The sequence below is a fragment of the Elephantulus edwardii genome, unplaced genomic scaffold, assembly GCF_000299155.1.
Source record: "Elephantulus edwardii isolate Elephantulus edwardi_28Jun2011 unplaced genomic scaffold, EleEdw1.0 scaffold00056, whole genome shotgun sequence".
Classification (NCBI taxonomy): Eukaryota; Metazoa; Chordata; class Mammalia; order Macroscelidea; family Macroscelididae; genus Elephantulus; species Elephantulus edwardii.
In genome coordinates this window covers 7,450,651-7,473,685 of record NW_006399806.1, presented here as the reverse complement: position 1 = coordinate 7,473,685, position 23,035 = coordinate 7,450,651, and the positions used below count along the sequence as shown (strand labels likewise).

The following is a 23,035-nucleotide window of genomic DNA, read 5'->3' as shown; positions in this document are numbered from 1 at the left end:
TGGTGGATTCGAACCGTGCACCTCTGGGATTGTAGTTGCAGCTCCTTGCCACTAGACCACCAGAGCTCCCCTCAGGAACACTCTTGTTGACTCTACCCAGAGTCAGCTCCAGAGAAGGATCCAGTGATCTATTTCCAAAAGTCAGGCACTGGTTCCTTAGGGAGCACAGCTCCACCATTATTTCATTGTTAAATATAATTTCTGAGTGTATTACTGATGTTACAAATTAGAAATGTGCTTTTAACACTGCTATTGATCCTTTGTTAGTAAGTTCTTTCTTTGTGACAAAAAAATGACAACTTCCTTGAGTGTTGATTATTTGTATATACTTTTTTGGCAGCCTGCTTTGTGACACTCCTGGAAATATTGGAGGATTCTGGTGGAGAAAATGCACTGAATCAACAACTCAACTCACTGTTTTTGAGTTGAGCTGACTCATAGCTGGCCCTATACTGGGTTTTCAGAGACTGTGAATCACATAGAAGGAGATGGCCCATCTTTCTCCTGTGGAGAAGCTGGTAGATTTGAAGAGCCTGCCTTTGGATCAGCAGTGCAATTCTCCATCCACTAGGCCAGGATTTGCTGTTTGAGGGTACCTTTTAGTTGAGCCTCTTGTAAACCCACTTTCCAGGACAACTGTTTGAAATTTCACCTCCTACAGATAAACTGAGGGCTGATCTATAAACTACAAAGAACGAAAAGGGAGCTGCCTGACCCTTTGCCTCTGCCAGTTCCATGCTCTTTGATAAAGCCTTTTTGTAACCTGAGGGGAGGGTCAGGGAAGGAGCCAGGCACAGGGAAAAACAATGTTTAGATGAGGTCAGAGAAAGGTGAGATGAGGGAGGGTCAGCAATAAAAGGAGAGGACCAGAAGTGGGGTGAGATTTCAGGAAAAGATTGAAAACAGGAAACTGGTCAGAGCAGAAGTATGGTGAGAGTCTCGTGGCATGATAGTCAGTGATTGTATGCTGCCTGTGGTTTTTACGTTCTATCAACCTGTGTGAAAAATGGTCATGCAATAGAATTCACTTCTCGATCAGGTGACAGCAGACATCTGAACAGCAGAAACTTTACAGTGTGTAAAGATAGGTGAAGGGCATGCAAACCTTTGGACTTGGCCATCTTCTTAATGGCTCATAGAAATGTGTCATGGTCAAGCCCAGCCATGGGGTGCTCAGAGGTAATGTTTATAAAGTGGAAACATTAACCAGCACTATTCTTGTCACACAGGGGAGAAGCAGAACTGGTGATCTACTGCTCTCTGGATCAATGGAGCTGGCTGGTTGTGTCCTTGATAATGTTATTTATGACTGTTTACAGAGTTGTGTGTACATTTCTAAATAGACAGGGGGCTCATCAAGACACAGAAAAGCATTTAAATGATCTGGGCTCTCTCGACCCTTTAGGTTCAGAGGACAGAGAAAGGCTTTGATGAACAGAGGCTAAATAACTAGGCTTCTGCTCAGTCTAATGAACTATGGCCCTTTATCAATAAAAGAAGTATTAAGGTGAAGGATGGTTCAAGATTCCTTGTCACAGATGAATGGATTTGGTCGTTGTTTATGGAAAATTGGATACAGAGTTGTTTGATGGTGGTGGTGTCAGTAGCTCTGGAGTCAGCAGCCTGACACACAATAGGATTCAGTTGTGATCCTTAGGATTTTCACTGACTGATTTTGGAAGGAAATCTTCAAGCCTTTCTTCCTAATCTGTCTTTGTCTGAAGGCTCTGCCAAAACATCTTCTGTATCATAGCAACAAACAAGCCTCCACTGACAGATGGCTGGCAGCTGAATTTGAGGTGCACTGGCTGGGCATTGAACCCAGGTTGACATATGATTGGTAGCTGTACATGAGGTGCACTGGCTGGGAAGTGAACCCAGGTTATTTTCATGAAAGGCAAGGATTCTCCTATGCCTTCTCCACTCACTTGCCTTCCACCTTGACATTCTGACATCAGCCCCACTCTCCATTCAGTAATCACTTACATTTTACAACTTGAAATAACTTTTCCAGTCTCTGAATGGTAAAGGCTATGTCTCTCTGACAATTTTATTCTACCAGAGGCTCCTTGGGAGAAAGATGGGCCACTTTTTCCTCTATGATTTATAGCTTCAGAAACCCAATAGTGGGTTGGTTAGCTGTGATTTGGCTCTGACTAGATGGTGATGAGTTGCTTTTTTGCTTTTGTCTTATTTTAGTATCTTAGGGAACTTGATGTGTTTGAGTCTCAGCTTTCTTGGCTACCAGCTAAAGAAACACATCGTATCTCACAGGTTTGTTATGAAAATCGCATTAAATTACAAAATCACATATGTAAACACTTTTGTAGCTCAAATACAATGAAGAACATCTACACAAATAGGTGATATGGTTACTATCCCCAGCATATTGATATTTTTAGGAAGATAGGCTTACTTATCTGCAGAAAGGTGCACATAAGGCGCATATATGAACTACAAAATATGCTCATCCTCTCCCACTGCATCCATCCTGACATACTACATGCAATAAACCATACAAACGATAGGATTTTCAATGTTCATTCAGGGATCAATTTGTGCTGGAGAAAGGATATAGAAGCTAATGAATGACTCGTCTTAGAAAAGAAAATATTCCTACTGGTCAAGAAACTCTTCATAAAGGGGCAAAATTGGGGCTGTGGTTTCTTAATCACAGCTTTACCTTTACCTATGCAGGTAACTGTGGGACAAATCCATTTTCCCTAAATTGGAGTCCAAATGCCTGTCACTTTCAGAGTTAATGACTAAAGTGTAAGGGCTGTACCATACAAAGCCTGGATCCCCCTCACATCATCCTTGGGGAGGCGAAATCCGAACGGATGCTGGTACTTATACGTTGGATACATCAGTGCTGATGGGTCTGTGGAATGGGCCAGGCCCAGTGCATGGCCAAACTCATGAGCAGCAACAGTGAATAAATTGAAGCCTAGGAAATATGAAAGAAAGACAGCATCAATATAGACTTCTCCCTTCCACCATTTTCTATCTTTCTAGGAACATTTATGCCACTATTAGAGCTAACGGATATCTTTTTCATTTTTCACCAAAGGCTAATAGATTTGTTGACTTTAGTTCTTTTGACTGTAGATAAAAAAGGGGATGTGAGAAGAATGAAAATGCTAAGAAATCCACTCTAATCATTGTCAATTACTCTGTTGTGTGAAGGTATAAAGTTGGTCTTTTATATTAATTGTCAAAATGATAGTTCATGGTAATATGTAGATGGTGGCGGCCAATGTCTTAACTAGTTTTCCTTCTACCACAGTCACACAGGTGTCAAGCTGATGATTTCCAGATGGCCTTTATTCCCATCCCAATTACACTTTTCAGGAGAGTATCTATTCCTTTAGGTCATGTATGAACATAACTTGTTTCCAGGAATAAATTAGGAGCAATAAATTCCGTGTCATGTAATAATAAGAGAGCAGTGTGCTAATGAGGGTATTTAGTTTCTTAAGATTAAAATTTACTAAGCAGAGACAAGTCTATAGCACATCTGGGGTGGTCTTTTCCCTTATGGTGTTCCCTTTCCAATTTTTGGCTTACTTGTTTTTCCTAGTCAGCCTCCCCAGTTAAAGGGTGGATTGGGACGTTGAACGTCAAGGTTTCATGATGGAGGCCCAGGAGAAGGTACAATATTTTCCAGGTTATGGTGAATTGTGCATATATACCATTCATTCCCATAGTCCACTTCTCAGCATTGTCGAAATGGGTGTCACCTCCCAGGCCTTCTCCAGGAGCAAATGCATGAGCCAGAGTCCCTCGAGGGCCATCGAATGGATAGGAATCCCCATGATCTACACGAACGGAGAGAAATGCCAACAAGGATTTAGTCCTTCTAGCAATTTAGAGAGAGACACACAACATTTCAGGGAAGGGACAGATGTCTGACACTTCTCATGCAAGTAAATTTACTTCTAATATTCACACATCTATGAACAATCTGTTCAATGAGCAATAAAGAAAGATGTCTTGCCCTTAAAGGGCAGGAAACTATTAATAAACTTTATTAATAAAAAGCTTTTTAAATGTTTCTTTGTAACATCTTTTAACTGACATGTGAAATACTGTGGACTGTTTGCATGCCATTGGCTGCAAAAGGAGAAAAAGCAGAAAGTCATTTGACATTCTGAGTCACTGTCTGAAATGTGAGTATTTTTATAGAGCATGACTTTCAGTATATGACTCAGGTAAAATAAAGTGAGCAAGTGGACGCTTTCTGTTTCTATGGCACAAGCTAAGACTTTTCTCTAGCACAACTTAAGATCTTTTTTTTAAAAAAGGAGACCATTTTTATATCTACAAGATGAATTGGTAAACCCAGTGATTGTAACAATGGACTTGAACATGTTAAAAATTAGGAGGATGGAGCTCGATAGGACAAGATCTGATCTGTTATTTATAGGGTCTCTGAGGTGCCGTACTGCAACCTGAAGGGACACGGTATGAGTCCACCATGTGAAAAATGTGGGCAATCTCCTCTTTTGTGATTGACTGTCTCCGCAAATCCATTAGAGGATCAGCTATGAGCTGTTTCCGACTTGTTGGAACATAACTACTACAACAACTATGAGTTGCAGTCTACTTGACAATACCCAACAACAATGTCATGTGTAACATTTAGGATAATAATAAAGTTGTCTATAAATTGCAGCCTTATGTTTTGGTTTATTATCCCTAATTAAAGTTATAATCTCTTAGAAACTTAATAAAATAGGAGGAGGAAGAGAGAAGCTACATGTTACATCCCCCCCCACCCCCGAACTCTGATGAGGACACAGTTCAGGCATGCCTTGTGCTCAGATTCCAGAGCAGTGTACTTTAATTTGCTTTCATGTCTGGAGGACCTAGCATGATGGTGGCACAGTTCCAGTGAATTTACGATTTAGAGGACTGGACATCAGTTTGAAGGATCAAGAGAAAGCCAGATGTTATCTCCACGGCTCCCAAAGTTGCCTGAATCACGTTGCCCTGACACAGTTGCCTGTATCACATTGCCCTGACATTTGGTCAGAAGTGGCCTTGGTGGTCTGGGGGAACAAGATGCCCAGAGTTTAGCACTCTTTTTGCTATGGGACAACTAACACACAAGGCTTGATCTTTCTCTAGAGCCTGATCATTTTTTACTGTAGTGAAATGGGTTAAAATGAACATTAGACTTTAATAGACAGGGACAAATAAAGAAATGTTGTCTATGGGGTGTGTGTGAAGAAACAGTGCTAAACACTGATTTATTTGATTTCTAGAAAGCTCAGACCCCCTGACTCATTGCCAATAAGTTGATTCTATAGAACAAGGTAGGGGGTTTCTATATGGCAATGGACTGACTTATCTATGGGACTGGTGGGTTTGAAGAACCGACCTTTCTGTTAGAAGCTCAATGATTAGTCAAAGCAAGCTGGGAAAGCAAAGACATTCATGTATCTTATGACACTCCCTTTATCTACTAATGGGCAAGTTTCTCTGACAAAAGGGCTCAGAGCTTCCCACCAATTCCTGTCAGACTTATGCCTCTATTCCTTACCAGGATAGGAGATGGGGTAGAGAAGTGAGGCAAGTTACAGGTAGGTCTTATAGACACCAGTGAGGGCTGGCTATTTCCAAAAGGTGGTCTGCAAGTTGTGAGCAAGACAGCAATTCTCCTAACCATTGCTGCAGAGGGAAAAGCTGTATTAGGGTCATTGTAGGATTTACTGCTTCAATGAGGACACAAGATGTGAGAATCTTGGTTGATATGCAAAAGGTATATAGCAGGAATCATCCTGAAAGTAATGGGATGAGGCTAGGTGAGTGTGTAGCCAATGGTGTTGTGTGCTGTTGGGTTTATTTTAACCCTGTAGGACAGAGCGAAACTGACCCATAGAGTTTCCGAGGCTGTAATTGTCATGGTGGACAATGCATAAAGAAGACCTATGTAGAATTGATACTTTTGAATATTGGTCTAGGTGAAAAGTGTTAAATATATAGGGGATTGTCAAAGGCAAATCTATCTTGGAGGAAGTGCAACCTTAGAAGAGCTCCTCAGAGTCAAGGATAGTGGAACTTCATCCAATATACTTGGACATGTTGTCAGAAGAGACCAGTCCTTGGAAAAAGACACCATTCTTACAAAAATAGAGGGACACTATAAAAAAAAAATAGAGGGACATCAAAAGATAGTAGTCCTGGATAGTCCTTGGAAAAAGAGACCATTCTTGGAAAAACAGAAGGTCATGAAAAAAGCAAACAAACAGGAAGACCCTTTAAAAAATAGCTTTTACGGTGACTGCAAGAAAAAACTTGAGCAGAGCAGAAATTGTGAGGATGGCACAGATAGGGCAAGATTTCGATCTGTAGTTCATAGCATTGCTGTGAGGAATAGTAGACACAACAGAATATAAAAACAGCAAGAATCTCTAAAGGAGCAGATTTGTAGATTTTTTTTCTACGTTTGAACTACCAGCCTTTTTATGGTAACTGAGTGTTTCATCATTGCACTCTAGCTCCGTGCTTAGCTAGGGTTGTTGTGCCAATAGGAAAACGAAGTATTACAGAATGTGTGTCCTAATATTAGGGGCAGAAAGGAGACCTGGAAGCGTAGGGGTTTACACATGGGGCTACTAACCAAAAAGTTAGATGTTCTAATCCATCAACTAGCCCTGAGGAGAAAGAAAATCTCCTCTCACGAAGATTTACAGCCTTGGAAACGTGGTAGTGGACTGTCATAACTCAGAATCAACTTGAGCACAGCAGGTTTGGGTGTGGGAAAAGGAGTCTCTTGGGTTGTGCAACTGGTTAACACCCTTGCACTCTACTCAAAAGGCTGTTTGAGTCCTCTCAGAGAGATAAGAATTGCATGGCCATCTACTCAAAGTCAGCCACTGAATTCTTAGGGATCACGATGTTACTCGGCCACTCCTGGGATCTCATTTCTTCTTTGCTGCACACGAGGTTCCATATCTGCTCTGCTGCACGTGGGGTCCCACGTCCACTGTATATGAGATTCCGTGTCTACTCTGCCACATCTGGGGTTCCATGTCTACTTCACTACACATGGGTTCCAATATTTACTCTGCCACAGATGAGGTTACCATGTTTACTCTAGATGCATAGAGTCCCACATCTACTCTGCCACACTAATGGTCCCACCTTCTCTGCCACACATGGTGTCGCTCTGCCACATATGGGATTCCATGTCTGTCTGACACACCTTGGGCCCCATGTCTGCTCAGACACTCATGGGGCCCCATGTCTACTCTGCCTCACATAGTGTGACCATAAATTAGAGTTGACTTAAGAAAGAGCAAATATTTTTCCCCCTCTTTTCTTTTTACTGCTGATAGGGCAAAACTATTCTAAAAGCTGGGAACATTGAGTCTCTCACACAGCTAATTCTAATGATAAGAAATGACAAGAATGTCTTAAGTTCTAGTTCATGGTGTTAAGAACCAGTGGGATTTCTCAGGATCTTAACCTCTGTGCTGTAAACCGTGGTGTGAAGGGAGATTGTGCTGATAGGTTAGACTACTTATTATAGAAGGGCAGTGTAGGACACACTCTCCTTTGGCTCAGTAGACAAAATCCAAGAGGCAAAAAAATCCAATTACCTCCAGTTTCAAAAGAGATCATTATATCTGCCTCTCCTGAATGTATTTTCACAAAATTCAGAGGGATGGCGCTGCTCCAGGCCTGCAAGGCCATCTCCACTGCTTTGTCCACTTCAGATGGACTCATGGAAGATGTGTATTTGGATATTCTGTGAAAAGAAATGAAACACATTTTCTATTTGGTAAGTGCTTCCAAGGGAAGAAGACAAAAACCATATGATAGATAGCTTTATGTTCAATATTTATAAAACAATCATTTAGGTTCCTTCCACCTCTACGCCTTTACCATCACCCCTCAATGTTAATTTTTATTTTGCTTTTCTGTTTGCTAAAATACTGCAGTATTCAAGACAAAAGAAAACATGAGGAGGGAAAATGAGAGGAAATAGAGATTATCTGGGGCTGAAACAGCTTGGCTTTTACAGTTGGTTGTTGTTGTTGTGTGCTGTTGAGTCAGAACCAACTCTCCAAGTGGGATTTCAGAGGCAGTTACTCACATGGGAGGCAATTGTCAATCTTTCTCCCACAGACCAGGTGGATTTGAGCCACGTTCATTTAGGCTGGCAGTGGAACTCCTTACTGCTAAACCACCGGAGCTCGCTTTGTTGTTATACTACCATGGATTATAAAGAAAGCTGTCCTGGTAGTGCATAATATATCAGGCTTTTAGCAGAATCCACCAGGCACTCCATGGAAGAGGGCTGGGTGGCCTCTTCTTGCAAAGAATTGCAACTTTGGAAACTTGGAGAAGGGTCACCCTGAGTTAGAACTAACTCTACAGCAGTGGTTTGGTTTGATGATTGTAAAGATGGTCCTGGTGGCACAGCTGAGGAAGTGTTTAACTGCTAACCAAAAGTTGATAGTTCAAATCCACTACAGGAGACAGATGAGGCAGTCTGCTTCCACAGCATTTACAACCTTGGGGAGTATGGGGAAGTTCTACTCTGTCCTATAGGGTCTCTATTAGTTGAAAATGACTTCACAACAATATACTTGGTTTTCCAGTTTAACTGTAAAGAATAACATTGGTGTAACTTTGTATGTATGAGGACTTCCATTTTCCTTTAAGTGCTTTGGGTTGAGAAGGGGTCTCTTTCTCCTCTAAACAGACTGAAACATTTCAATGGAATTTTGAGTTTTTGAAAATTGTCATTGAAAAACCATCATGATTTCCCCAGGGTCACTGAGGAATATCTTTTCTAAATAGTAGGTATCTCTTAAAGAAGAAGTGACTTTACAAAGATTGTTCATTCAGACAGAAAAACAGGCATGTCTTTCAGTCAACAGGCACTCCTTGAAATGACGGCTTGTGAAAGAACAGTATAGAAGGTTTTTGACAAGCAGTAGGTGGAGATGGCATTGGTGTTTTTCCAGGACTTGCTGTTATGGAGTTCAGAGGGTAGAGGTTTTTGGCAACACAAAAAACCCTGGTAGGAGAGAAACTGCCACCTTGGGCCAGGGCTGGTCTGGAAAACTGGTGCAAAGGGTGAACCAGCTCTGTGAGTGAACTATCCAGCGTAATTTATGAGCAGGGATTGAATATACTTTCTTTTCCCAGTTTCTTGTCCAAAGTTTTGTACATATTAAGGACTTATTAAATGCTGGTAAATAAATGGACTAAAGAAGCTGATAGTTCAAGGGTCAATCTAGTGGTTCTAAATTTTGTTGTTGTTGTTGTTTTATAGCATTGAGTTGGAGTTGACCCATAGCTGACTCTCCAGTGGGTTTTCAGAGGCAGTAAATTGTACAGGAGCTGCTGGTAGATTTGAACCACAGAACTTTGCATTGACTGTATAATTCTTTGTTGTTGTTGTTGTTGTTATGTGCCATCGAGTCGTTTCTGACTCATAGCGACCCTATGCACAACAGCCCTAAACCCTGCTCTATCCTGCGCCAACCGCACTGCCCTCTGACACACCCATCCTGATTATCCCAGTCACCAAATCAATCCATCTCATAGAGGGTCTTCCCCTCCTGCGTTGTCCCTCCACCCTCCCAAGCATGATGTCCCTCTCCAAGGACCCGTCCCTCCTGGCAACATGTCCAAAGTATGTCAGAAGAAGCCCCAGAATCCTTGCCTCCAAGGAATAGCTTGGTTTAATCCTCTCCAAGATGAATCTGTTTGTTTTCCTGGCAGTCCATGGTACATTCAGTACTCTTCTCCAGCACCACAGCTCAAAAGCATCCACTCTCCTTCTGTCCTCCCTAGTCATTGTCCAACTCTCTGATGCATAACAAGCGATTGCAAATACCATGGCCTGTATCAGGCGCACCTTAGTCTCCAGAGAGACACCGTTGCTCCTGAGTACTTTAGAGAGGTCCCTAACAGCAGACTTTCCCATCGCGATACGCTTTTTAATTTCCTGACTGCTGGTGCCAAGAGTGTTGACTGTGGAGCCGAGCAAACTGAAGCTGTGAACAACTGGAAGTTAGTATAATACACAGGTGTGAACCAAGGAACTGCATTTTAAAAGCATTATTGTAATATCTAATCTCTTACATTGGCTAATATCTCATCTAATCCCTTAAATTGGTTAATATCTCACCTAAGCCCTTGAGTTGGTCTGATTCATAGTAACCCTCCAGTGGGTTTCTGAGGCCATAGACTTTTCTAAGAAGAGACTTTCTGTCTTTTTCCATTGGAGCCAGTTGTGGATTTGAACTGCTAGCCTTTGGAATAGCAGGCTAATAGTTTACAAACTATGCTACCAGGGTTCCTCTAAAATGGAGGGGACCGTGTATCATAAATAAGATGATAAATAGTTCAATATAGAACTAGAGAGAGAGGCAACAAGGAGATTTCTACATCCAACATTTGGTTGAGGAGTGAGCCAGAGAATAGAAGAGGGGAATCTTAGAAAGACTCTCAAAATAGCTGTTTAATGCTTTCAAAATGGGCCAACCCCACTACAGAATATAAAATTATTATTTTTCTTGACTGTATATAGTTGAGGGAGCTCTGGTGGCCTAATTGCTAAGGAGTTGAGCTGCCAATCCAAAGACAGGGGATTCAAATCCATTAACTTTTCTTCGGGAGAAAGATGAACAGTCTCCTTATATGTGATTTACAACCTCTGAAACTCTCTGGAAAGTCAGCGATGAATCAGTTCTGACTTGATGGTACTAATAACAACTCATGTGGTTGGGAGTTCTGGAATCTTATTTGAAACTACAACTTGAACGGCCAACCCAAAGGCACATGGTTCAAATGCACCAGCTTCTCCACAGGAGAAAGACGAGCAATCTTCTCCCACGTAATTTACTGCCTCTGGAAACCTGCTGGAGGGTCAGTTATGAGTCAGTTCTGACTCAGTGATATACAACAACAGCATGTATAGTTAATATCTTGAAAATCCTTCTCATTAAAGACAAACCAGTCATATCATTGGGCTAATTATGTGTTTGGGCTGGAGAAGAGATGATTTGCGAAAAGAATAGTGCCTGTAAGGATGAAAATGTCCTGGCCCAGGCTTTCACCTTGAAGGAAGAATATGGCAGGAATAGGAACCCCAAGCTTGATCGCTTCCTGAGAAACTTGATAACACCTAAGCTGGTCTTATCAAAGACCAGACCAGACAAGGATCCTGATAAGAGTCTGAGCTTGATTAAAAAAGCTAAAACCTAACTTAATTAACATGCCAAATTCCAAGAAATACCATCTTAGTCCTCCTCCCCCCCCGCCCCTATAAAGAGGATCCCCCCCAAACTGCCCAGGTGCCATTTCGTCCCTCTCAGACCGCGCACTAAAGGCCTGTTTGTTTCTTGGAACCAATTTCTTTCTTTGTTTCTCTCCCTTGCACCCTCACGCTCTTTTTTTTTAATATCTAACACAGCTCAACCCAACCCGTTGACACGGAGTCAGAACCAACTCATGGGAGACTCTCCAGGGGGCTTTCAGAGCCTGGAAGTTGTGCTGGAGGACATTGCCCATCTTTCTCCCTAGGAGCAACCGGTGTATTTGGGCTCTCAGGTAGCTGCAACCTTTGAAACTCAACTTCTATGGACTAGGTCAATAGAACTCCCCTGAGCCAGACTGTAGACGTTGATAAATAAGATTCCCAACACCTAACAGGAATTAAGCTTCAGATTGTACACGGATATTGCTCTAGCATGGGGTTTTTGGTCCGTCACCCCCAGGATCAACATTGCATTTTATTATGAAAGTTAAATTCATACCTATCATACATGCTTTTAAAATGTCAATTATCAATTTTTTAAAAAGAATACATGAGGTAAGCATGTTTTAATGTAGTATCTCAATTAGTCATCCAGGAGCACTTATGAGACAGTTAATAATAGCCGTCATACTTGACTGTTTAGGATTTCAGCTCATGTCTATCTGACTCCAAAGCTTTTACGTTTGTTATTCTGTATTTTGTCTTTCCTTTCTGGCTTAAGTTGTAAGCAGCTGAGATTCATAGGGAACTCTGGGGCTGTAGTCAGTAGGGAGATGAGCTGCTAGCACAATAGCTGAGCCTCTTGGTGGTTTGAATCCATTGGTGGCTTTTCAGGAAAAAGATGGACAATCTCCTCTTTGTTTTATAAGCTTGGAAGCCCGATAAAGGGTCAGCTGAGTTGGCTCTGATTAGACAGCAATGATTCGAATTTCTGAGTAGATCTTTAGCTCTGGTAGCTATTTGGACAGAGTTCTAAGTAGCCTCTGTGTGCCACTGAGTCAATTTTTTGCGTCACAGTGATGCGTGTGACAGAGTAGAGCTTCCCTATTAGGTTTCTAATCTTTGAGGAGGCAGGTTGCTACCTCTTTTTCTGTGGTGCTGATGGGTGGGTTTGAGCTACCAATCTTTTTATAACAGCTGAGCACTTACCTATTGTGTCACCAAGGTCTCCTCAAGACTGCCTACAATGCCTTCTTTCTTTCTCTCTCTCTCTCTCTCCTCCTCCTTTCTCTCTCTGTCTCTCTCTTCTTTCTAATACTAATTTATTTACAAAGTTCTTATAGATTGTTTTTCACACCAGATCTTTCCCATTTCCTTCACCATCCCCCTCCACTCTTCAAATTGTGCAAGCTGATGATTAACCACCCTCCCCCTCCCCAATCCTCAACCCTTCTGTTCCCCCTTCTCCCCCCTTGGACCCTCATACTCCTATAATGCCTTCTTGTGGGAAGGGAGGGTGGTGAGTAAGGTAGTTCTTCAGAAACAAGAGTGCGCGAGCAAGATGGGTGTATTGAAGGGGCTTTGTTCACAAGCTATTGTACTTTTCCAGGTACAACTGATGTTTGCTGTGTATGAATGCAGCCTGAAATTCTAGGATACATTTTAAGGAAAAGGATGGGGAAAACTGACGAAGATTTACGTAAACGCTCTTGTCCTACTCTTAATTATTTAATAATCACAGCTGTGTTCAATTCTTTGTGGAGTTGTTCTTTTTCTTTGACTTTCCTTTCATGGGCATCTCAGCACGAGGCCAATAATTTTGTTTAGAGCGCCGCCTTCTGGAAACATGAGCCCTTACAACTAACATTTGACTTCCCTGTGCCTGACTCCTTATCTGGGCATCTGATGACCTGGACTCATAGGCTTGCTGGTACAGTTTAACAACCGGTTCTAAGAGGGAGGGGGAACATAGGTCCTGATTTTTTTTCTTGTTATATGTAGGAGCCCTGGTGGTGTAGTGCAAGCTGCTAACACAAAGCCTTTCCATGGGCGAAGACTGAGCAGTCTTCTACTTTAAAGATACTCAGTCTCGAAACTTTATGGAGGTTTCTGACCATGAGTCAGAATAGATTTAACAGCAGTTAAATTTAGTCACTCAATGATATTCAGGCTATTAGCTTGCCATCACCGAAGGGGAAGAAACGAACAGCCACGTACCGTTGTATAGTGCTGTCTACATGCAAAGAAAATGAAACAGATGGAAATCTGTTTCCTAACCCATAGGGAAGTAGAATCCACCAGCGGCACCTCTGGAGAAAGATGGGCAATCTTCTTTTTTGAGGTTTACAAGCCTCAGAAACTCACTAGAGGGTTAACCATGCCTTGGAATCCCCTGGCTGGTACTGAGTTTTTAGGAACATACACAATTGTAAAATGGAGTAAAACAATTAAAGTGATGTTTCAGTTAATCTTTGCCTGTAATGTAAATATAAGTTTATAAAGTTTAACTGGCAGTACTTGTTGTGTTTAACAACCAGTTGGCATACATTTTGAAAACTTAATGACTCACTCATAAAATTTCTGAAAATGTAAAGACTTAAAGGAACAACACAGCAACAGTACAAACCAGCCCATCACATGAGTGCTTGGACTACTGCAATAGTGAACCTCTCAAATCTGTTTTAGAAGGGCAGCCAGAGTGATCATTAGAACCAAGGATGATGAGACTTCACCTCACATACTCTGAGTATCAGGAGGGGCCACTTCGTGGAGAAGAATATCATGTTTGGAAAAACAAAGCATCAGCAAAGAGGAGGAAGGCCCACAGTGAGACCGAGTGACATAGTGACTCCAACAATGGGCTTAAGCAGAGCAGAGTTGACTCATCAACGATACTGGGTGAGGCAAGTTTTCATTTTGATGTACAGAGAGTGTGTCTATGTGTCAGAGTTGATTCAGTGGCATATAACAACACTAACAGTCAATGCCTAGGTTTGCTCAGTCTAAATACAAAATACGGTCCTAATCCTGACCCGCTTTTCCGCTGCTCTGGGAAAACTCCAAACTCCCTAGAATCACATCCCAGCTGCTGTGGGTAGCCTTATTTCCCAGTATTCCTTTGACTATGGCCTGTCCTCCTTAAGTAGTAGTTACAGCACTGTTGTCCCAGCACATAAAGCCCTTCCACTCACTCCTTCTGCTTACTAAGTTTGATTTTCTATGAAAAAACTACATTTGCAAAATGTGGGTGAAGAGTACAAATGGAGCCACCTGGCCAGTAAATTTCCCCTTCTCTTCCAATGCCCCACCAACTGGCATTTGAGGGGCCCACATACTCACAACCTTCCTTCAAAGCACCAAGGATGGTCCACTGTCAGTTGGATGCACCTTGGAAGACTCCTTGTGCCAGGGGCCAAGGGACTCCAAGGACACAGAAGACCAGGTAGGGGGTACTCTAAAGTCTGGACATCAAGGAACTGGAGCTAAACATGAGCTTCTCCTATTTATCTTCCAAACCTGACACACACCACTGCCCACTTGGCCCATGAGTAACTAACTCCCTTCAGGTGCCCCACACTTCTCAGTTTGTACCTACTCTGCAATTTACATGTGGAGCTGCAACTGTCTGTTTGCCTGCCTGTCTTCCCAAAAGACATGAGTTCCTGTAGGCCAGAGGAGATGATACATTCATCTTTATATTTCCCAAATGAAATGCCTAAAGTGGACACTTAAAAAAATCCACAATTGTTGACCCAGCAATTCTACTACTGGGAATATACCCCCCAAAAAGTCCATAACTGCCACCCAAGCAGATATATGCACATTCATGTTTATCGCAGCTTTGTTCACAATAGCAGAGTTGGAAACAACCCAAGTGTACATCAAAAAACAAATGGAGAGAGAAGCTCTGGTATATTCACACAATGGAATACTATGCTGCTTTGAAAAACAAGGAATTAATGAAATATTATACAAAATGGGTGACCCTAGAGGAGATTATGCTGAGTGAAAAAGGACAAATATTGTATAGTGCCACTGTTGTAAAAACGGGACTGACATTGAGGTTGAGGGGAAACTGAGAAAGGGGATAAATAATGTATAATGTATTGAAACAGATGGAGAGAACTGTTTAAAATGAGTATAGGATTAGCTATTATTGTCATGACAGGAGTCCAGAATGAAGGGTGCATAGTGGAGTGGACTTGGGGGAGGGATTGTATAACAATGAAAGAATTTTTTCTTTAACTTTTCAAAGAGAAGAGAAAGTTGGGGGGAGTGGTGGGCAGGGAGAAAAGTGCAACAATGAGTGAATGGAAATCCAAAGTCTCTGTAAACTTTCATTAAAATTAATAACAAAACAGACCAAAAAATAAATAATTGACCTTTTCAATAAATGAACAAGGTTGATTTAAGACATGAATTTTCTCTTATTCTTCTAATTGAGCTGACTTTTTTTTTTTTAAATGGACCTAATTGATAAACCAATAAAGCAGTTGCTATTGAGCTGATTCCATCTTATGGTGACTACTTACACACCAGCGTAGAACTGTGAGCCACAGGGTTTCCAGTGGTTGGTTTTCCCACATGTAGATTGCAAGGATATAAACCTCCCATCTTCCGATCAGAAGCTGAGCATCACTTTTCTTTTTTAAGCTGAGCATGTTAACCACACCATTCTAATTTAATTGTTGTTGTTCAGTGCCTTTGGTTCTACTATGAGTCATAGAGATCCTATGAGCAGACCTGAACCTTGACCTCTCTTGAGCCATTCTCACAATCTCCAATATGCTTAAATTGTTATTATTATTGTTGTTGTTGCCACTGTGTAAACCCATCTCACTGAAGATTTCCCTCTCTTTCACTGACATAATGTCTCTCTCTAAAGACTAGTCCCTCGGGGAGCTCTGGTGGCCTAGTGGCAAGGAGTTGCAACTACAATCCCAGAGGCACACGGTTCGAATCCACCAGATGCTCTGCCGGGGAAGGAGGGACAATCTCCTCCTGTACCAGTCAGATCTGATTTGACGGTACACTCACACAAAAATAATAAAGTAAATAAATAAATTTTAAAAAAAGACTAGTCCCTCCTGACAACACGCCCAAAAAATGTGAGATGAAATATATGCAACTCTGCCTGTTAATCTTGATTAAATTGTCCTTTAGTTAAAGAAGATGAGTTAACTCTAACTGGTAAATTTGACTCTACGGCCTAATGATGACCACAAGTTTGCAATAAGCCTGAGATCATATTTTCTAGTGAATCACCACTGTCATCCTCTAAAGGTCAGACCTAAAAGTTTCTTACTCTTTATAATTGTGATGAGTCATGATTTCATGCAGATCAGAAGAAAGTTATATTTAAAAGTAAAGAATTTAAAAAAAGAGAAAGAGAGAGAAAGGGTGTTTCTCTCTGAATTTGGAAAGACTCAGTCTCATTACCTGTATGTCAAAATATTTTTTTTCCATTTGGGTTCACCTGGGAAGAGGCGGTAGTTCGCCACATCAGGAACTCCACAGCGAGGCTTCTTGATCACGTCCATCGTCTTCTGGTCCAGCTTCCCAGTGATTTGAAGGCCAAAGAATGCTTGCAGCTCCTTAATCTTCTTTACCATGGAGTTGCCTCTTCTTGCAACCATTTCACCCATCTGCTGTCCTCCTTTCTCTGTGTAATACTTGTCAAGATATTCCTGAAATGGAGAGGCAGGCTGACACATCTATGACACACCTGTGGGACATACCTATGCTGCAATAAGAGAGGGGACAGGATTCTTTGTATTTTAAAAGTGGTGGACAGAGTATTGTTATGGATTAAATTGTGTTCCCACCCGCTGGGGGGGAAATGTTGAAATCCTAGAGCCTTCACTAATGAATGTTTGCCAGCTTGGGAAATAAGTTTTTGTTTGTTTTCTGGATGTCATCAGTTAAATTAATGATGTCATAGTGGAGTAAGGTGAGCCTTGATGCTAATCACTTAGAGTAAAATTTTAGGAAAGAGAAAGAGAGACACAGAAACAGAGTCATACACAAGATACCCAGTGAAGATACATCTATAAGAAGCTGGTACACTAAGGCACTAAGGCTTGCAAAGTACCCATGAGAAGTTAGGAGATGCACAGAGCGCCAATACCCTGATGGGCACTTCTAAACTGTGAAAAATTAGATTTCTATTGCTTAAAGCTTTCCGCTCGGTAGCATTTTGTTTTACCAAGACAAGTAAGCCTACTTCCATTTTTTCCTTTTTTTTAGAAAATGTGTACTTTATTTGGTATTAACAGGTTTGAACGTTTGGTTTTTTATTTCCCCAGTTTGCTTTTTTTTCTTTGGAAAACAAGTTTTTTCATTGTTATACAGTCCCCCTCCCCGGCCTCGTCCCCCACTCCGACCACTTTACTATGCAACTCTTATTCTGAACTCTTGTCATGCCAATAATACCTAATCATAAATTTCCTTTTATACAGTTCTATCCCTCATCTGTTTCAGTGCCATGTACATTATTTAGCCCCCTTTTCTTAGTTTCCTCCCAACCCCAATATGAGTCCTGTTCTATAACAGTGGCATTATACATTGTCTTTTTGTGACTGTCTTTTTGAGATTTTTAAAAATTTTTTTTTTTTTTAAAACTTTTTTTTTTTTTTTTTTTTTTTTTTTTTTACCATCGAATCGGATAAGACCAGCACAGGAGGAGATTGCCCATCCTTCTCTAGTGGAGCATCTGGTGGATTCGAACCTCGTGCCTTCGCAATTGCAGCGCACCTTCTTGCCACTAGGCCACCAGAACTCCGGGATTAAGATATTTCACTCAGCGTAATGTCCTTCATGGTCACTCATTTGGTAAAATATTTCATGAGTTCTTTGTTTTTCAGTGCTGCATAATATTCTATTGTGTGAATGTACCACAGCGTCTCTATCCATTCGTTTGTTGATGGGCATTTGGGCTGTTTTCAATTCTTTGCTATTGTGAACAAAGTAGCAATAAACACTGGTGTGCATATATCTGCTTGGGAGACAGTTTGATATATTATTCAAAGTGCTTTTCTGTGACTGAGGTTCTGGTAAAGCAAAGGGTGCTGGGCCACCAAGTAGCAGTGGAGTCTGACTGTATGCCAGGAATTTCACCTGCTGAGCTCATTTTAAGGGAACTCCAATGGTTCTAATCCACCAGCAGCTCCACTTGAGAAAGACGAGAAGTCTCCTGTGACATTTATGGACTTGGAAAACCCACTGGAAGGTCAGCTATGAGTCAGATCTGACTCAATGGCAATGAATTGATAACTCAATACAGGGGGAAAAATGTATCTAAAGATTTTTATATCTATCTATCTATCTATCTATCTATCTATCTATCATCTATCTAATCTTATCATTATATAAGGAATTTACTACATATTCCCTATGTCATATGTTTTGTTTATCCATTACACATCTAATAGTATATAAATTACACATTTTTAATATGTAAATTGATATGAGTATTTATATATGTTGTTGATTGCCTTTGAGTCGAGTGACCTTATGAAGAAAAGGCCTGAAGCCCCTCTAAAACTATCTACCTTTATCAAAGTTCATAGAGTTTCCGGAGGCATGTTGTTTAGGAAGTGGTTGCCATTCCTGCTTCCAATTGTCATAGAATGTTATTCGTTGAGTTGCCTGTGATGCATAATGGGCCTAGGTACAGCACCTCTGAACCCTTCCTTGTCCTGAGCCAGGCTCACTAATTCTGTCACACCAACCCCCATTGCCCCAGTTATTGTATCAATCCATCTCATCTGGGATCTTCCTCTCCTGCTCTGTTTGTCCACCCTTCCAAGCATGATTCCTTCTCCAAGGACCAATCTTTCTTGGCCACGTGCCCAAAGTAAGTGAGGTGGAGTGTGTGTGTGTGTGTATTTATATATATAAAAGATGAAAGCAGACTTACTTGATATTAATAATAATGGATTTTCCAGGCTTATTATTATATCTCTGTGTGAAGCAATACTAGCTAGGTATATACTAAGATTATATTTTTAAAAAAACATTTAATAACATAGAATAATCCTCTCAATAAATGGCAATATATTGAGAAAAGCAAGAGAGAACGCAAAAGTTAGAAATAGAGAAGAAGGATCAGCAGTTGGAAAACATGGACTTGGTGACAGAAATGAAGCCAGAGATAGAATGATAAAATTTTGCACAATCAACGACTTATTCACTGCAAATACATTTTATAAGAAACGCAAACACAGGCTATACACATGGATTTCACCTGATGGTATACATAGGAATCAGATCAATTACATCTGTGGAAAGAATCACTGGAAAAGCTCATTTCAGCTGTGGAAACTAGGCCAGGTGTTGACCACCAACTACTCATATGCAAGTTCAAGCTGAAACTGAGGAAAATTAAATCAAGCCCACAGGAACAAAAATTTCACCTTGTGTCTATCTGATCTGAATTTCAAAACCATCTCAGGAAAAAGGTTTGAGGCCTTGGACATTAATGAGCGAAGACTGGATGAGCTGTGGGAGGATATCAAGAATATGATATATAGAAAGAATGGAAAAAAGGTCATTACAAAGAAAGAGAAGGAAGAAAAGACTAAAATAGATGTCAGAAGAAACTCTAAATATTGTACTGGAACACCAAGAAGCCAAAGCAAAGGGAAGAAATCAAACTATTAAGGAGTTGAACAGAAGATTTCAGAGGGCAGTGCGGGAAGACAAAGTATTATGAAATGTGCAAGGAGCTGGAGTCAGAAAATCAAAAGGGCAGAATTTGCTCAGCATTTCTTAAGCTCAAGGAACTGAAGAACAAATCCAAACCTCGAGTTGCAATACTTAAGGATGCTTTGGGCAGAATAGTAAATGATGAAAGAAGCATTAAAAGAAGATGGAAAGATATACAGAGTCATTGTACCAAAAGGAATTGGTGGACACAGAAGAATTTAATGAAATAATGCAAGAGCAAGAGCCTGTGGTGATGAAGGAGAAGTTCAAGCTGCTCTGAAAGAATTGGCAAAAAAACAAGCCCCAGGAAGTGATGGCATGCCGATTGACATATTTAAATAAACAGACGCTGCCCTGGAGGTGCTTACCAAGTTGTGCCAAGAAATTTGGAGGTCAACCACCTGGCCTACTGACTGGAAGAGAGTTATATTTATTCCCATTTCAAAGAAAGGTGATTCAACACAGTGTCGAAATTATAGAACAATATCATTGATATCACATGCAAGCAAGATTATGCTGAAGATTATCCAAAAATGACTGACATGCAGGCTGAATTTAGAAGAGGTCATGGCACTAGGGATATTATAGCTAATGTCAGATGGATCTTGGCTGAAAGCAGAGAGTACCAGAGGAATGTTTATCTGTGTTTCATTGACTATGCAAAGGTGTTTGACTGTGTGGATCACAACAAACTATGGCTGACTCTGAGAAGAATGGGAATCCCAGAACACTTGATTGCGCTTATGCGAAACCTGTACTTGGACCAAGAGGCCGTTATCAGAACAGAACAAGGAAACACTGCATGGTTCAAAATTGGGAAGGGTGTATGACAGGGTTGTGCCCTATCTCCATATCTTTTCAATCTATATGTGGAACAGATTATCTGGGAGTCTGAGCTCTAGGAGGCGAAGTGGGGCATCAGGATTGGAGGTAGACTCATCAACAACAATCCGTGTTACGCAAATAACACAACCCTGCTTGCTGAAACTGAGGAGGACCTAAAGCGCTTACTGCAGAAGGTCAAGGACTGCAGCCTTCAATATGGATTGAAGCTCAATACCAAGAAAACAAGATTCTCAGCACTAGGTCAATTGGCAGCATCATGATAGGTGGTAGAGATTGAGATTGTTAACAGCTTTAGTTTGCTTGGCTCTACAATCAACACTCTTGGTACCAGCAGCCAGGAAATTAAAAGGTGAATTGTACTGGGAAAGTCTGCTGTCAGAGACCTCTCCAAGGTACTGAGGAGCGACAGTATCAGTCTGAAGGCAGGAGAAGAAGACTCTTGATGAGATGGATTAACTTCGTGACTGGAGTAATCGAGGTAGGTGTGTCAGAGACAATAAGATTGGCAAGAGATAGAGCATGGTTTAGGGCTGTTGTACATAGGGTTGCTATGAGTCACAAGCGACTTGATGGCACATAACAACAACAATCACAATTTCACTTATAAACCTAACCAGATAGTTATATACATATACATGTGTTATGTCTATAAAAATTTAGAAATATACCGACACTTCTACTTGTGTGCATGTCTTAGAGGGCAGAACTCATTCTCACAGTTTTGATTAGAAGTCAGTACAAACTGTTTCTGCTACCCAACGACTTTTACCCTTTCTCCTTTTTGTGACATTTATTTTGCCACCCTAGGAAGAAACTAAGATATATGTCCATATTTTGGGGAGAGAAAGATATGGCTACCTCATAGATAAAGCTTAGAATGATACTCTGCAAATTATATAGTAGAAATAGATCCCAAAGTTTTCCATAATGAAAACGGACTGTTATTATTCAGGGAAAAGGAAAAAGGACTAGAACCACTTACTTGGACAGGATGCTCTATTCCTCTCCATCTGCACGTGAGAAGGCCTCACACTTTTCTGATGGCTTAAATTCATTGAAGTGGAGTGGGAACTGACTCCTAGCTGACCCTCCAGTGGGTTTTCAGAAGCTGGAAATAGCTAAGGGAGCTCTTGTGGCCTTGCTGCAATCTTGTAAAGCCTTGCCGCAATCCCAAAGACAGGCTTCGAATCCACCAGCTGCTCCATGGGAGAAGTGTAGACAATCTCCTCCCAAGAGATTTACCACCTCTGAAAACCACTGGAGGGTCAGCTATGGCCAGTATAAAACAATAACAAAATAGTTCCGGAGGAGATTGCCTATCTTTTTCCCGCGGAGCCGCTGGTGGATTCGAACTGCTAGTCGCCTTTGGGTTAGCAGAGCAACTCGTGATGGACTGCATTCCTGGTGACAGGCTCTCTTAACAATCTCCAAAGGAGGAAAGGGGAGCAGTGACATGGGTCCTGAGCCATGTCCAGGTGCTTGTGAAGCGATTGTAAACTGGCTCTCTTTCTCTCTCTGCTTGTGTAGTCTTGAGTGATCATGTTAGGTTTCTGATACGTTTTTCAGTAGAATGTTGTTGACTCCTGTGTGCCCAGGTGGAATTGGTGTTAATGCGATGCTCAGGGTCGTGCCTGGATTGTGCTCCTTAGAGGTAAATTCTGGATACGACTACATGTTTCATATTTCCTCTGACAGACTTTTACGTGTCTGTTTATATCCCCTTCCAGGTTTATTTAAGCATAATTACTGATTTTTCAGTTGGAATTATGTTTAATTTAGATGCTAAATTAAAGAGAATTGAATGTTCAATAATATTTTCTGTTAAGAATATGGATATTTTAGGATTTTATTTTTATTTTGGGCTGTTATAAACAAAGTTGCTATTAGCAGCTATTTGGCAGACATGTTTTCTTTGTCCTGGAAAAAAAAATCTGGGTTGTTATGTTGAAATATTTTTCCGAGATGGTTTTGATGTCCAATATTTGTTAGATAATAGAAAGAGCTTTGGTGCCACTGTGGTTTAAGACATGTGGTTGGTAACCAAAAGATTGGTGGTTCGAACCTACCATCTGCTCCAGGGGATGAAGATGAGGCAGTCTACTTCATAAGGTTGAATGTTTCATATTTGCTGAAATATTTTTTCCTTTTATTAGGTTATGTGCCATACTATATATTTTTATTTTAGTTTCATGAATTAAGGTCGTATAAGGAGAGATACTCAAGAAATATTCAATATGAAGCATGCTTATGATTACTGTT

At 41.0% G+C, this 23,035-nt stretch overlaps 1 protein-coding gene across 1 annotated transcript in view; it reads right to left on the bottom strand.

Moving 5' to 3' along the window:
- MMP20 (matrix metallopeptidase 20) overlaps window positions 1–23,035 on the bottom strand; it is a 77,636-nt gene that overhangs the window by 45,866 nt on the left and 8,735 nt on the right. Inside the window, exons 2-5 of the mRNA XM_006887307.1 lie at window positions 16,664–16,911; window positions 7,608–7,756; window positions 3,693–3,818; window positions 2,786–2,947 (exon numbers count right to left, since the gene is read on the bottom strand). Of these exons, the coding sequence (XP_006887369.1) occupies window positions 2,786–2,947; window positions 3,693–3,818; window positions 7,608–7,756; window positions 16,664–16,911 (685 nt within the window). The remainder of the gene's footprint in view (window positions 1–2,785; window positions 2,948–3,692; window positions 3,819–7,607; window positions 7,757–16,663; window positions 16,912–23,035) is intronic.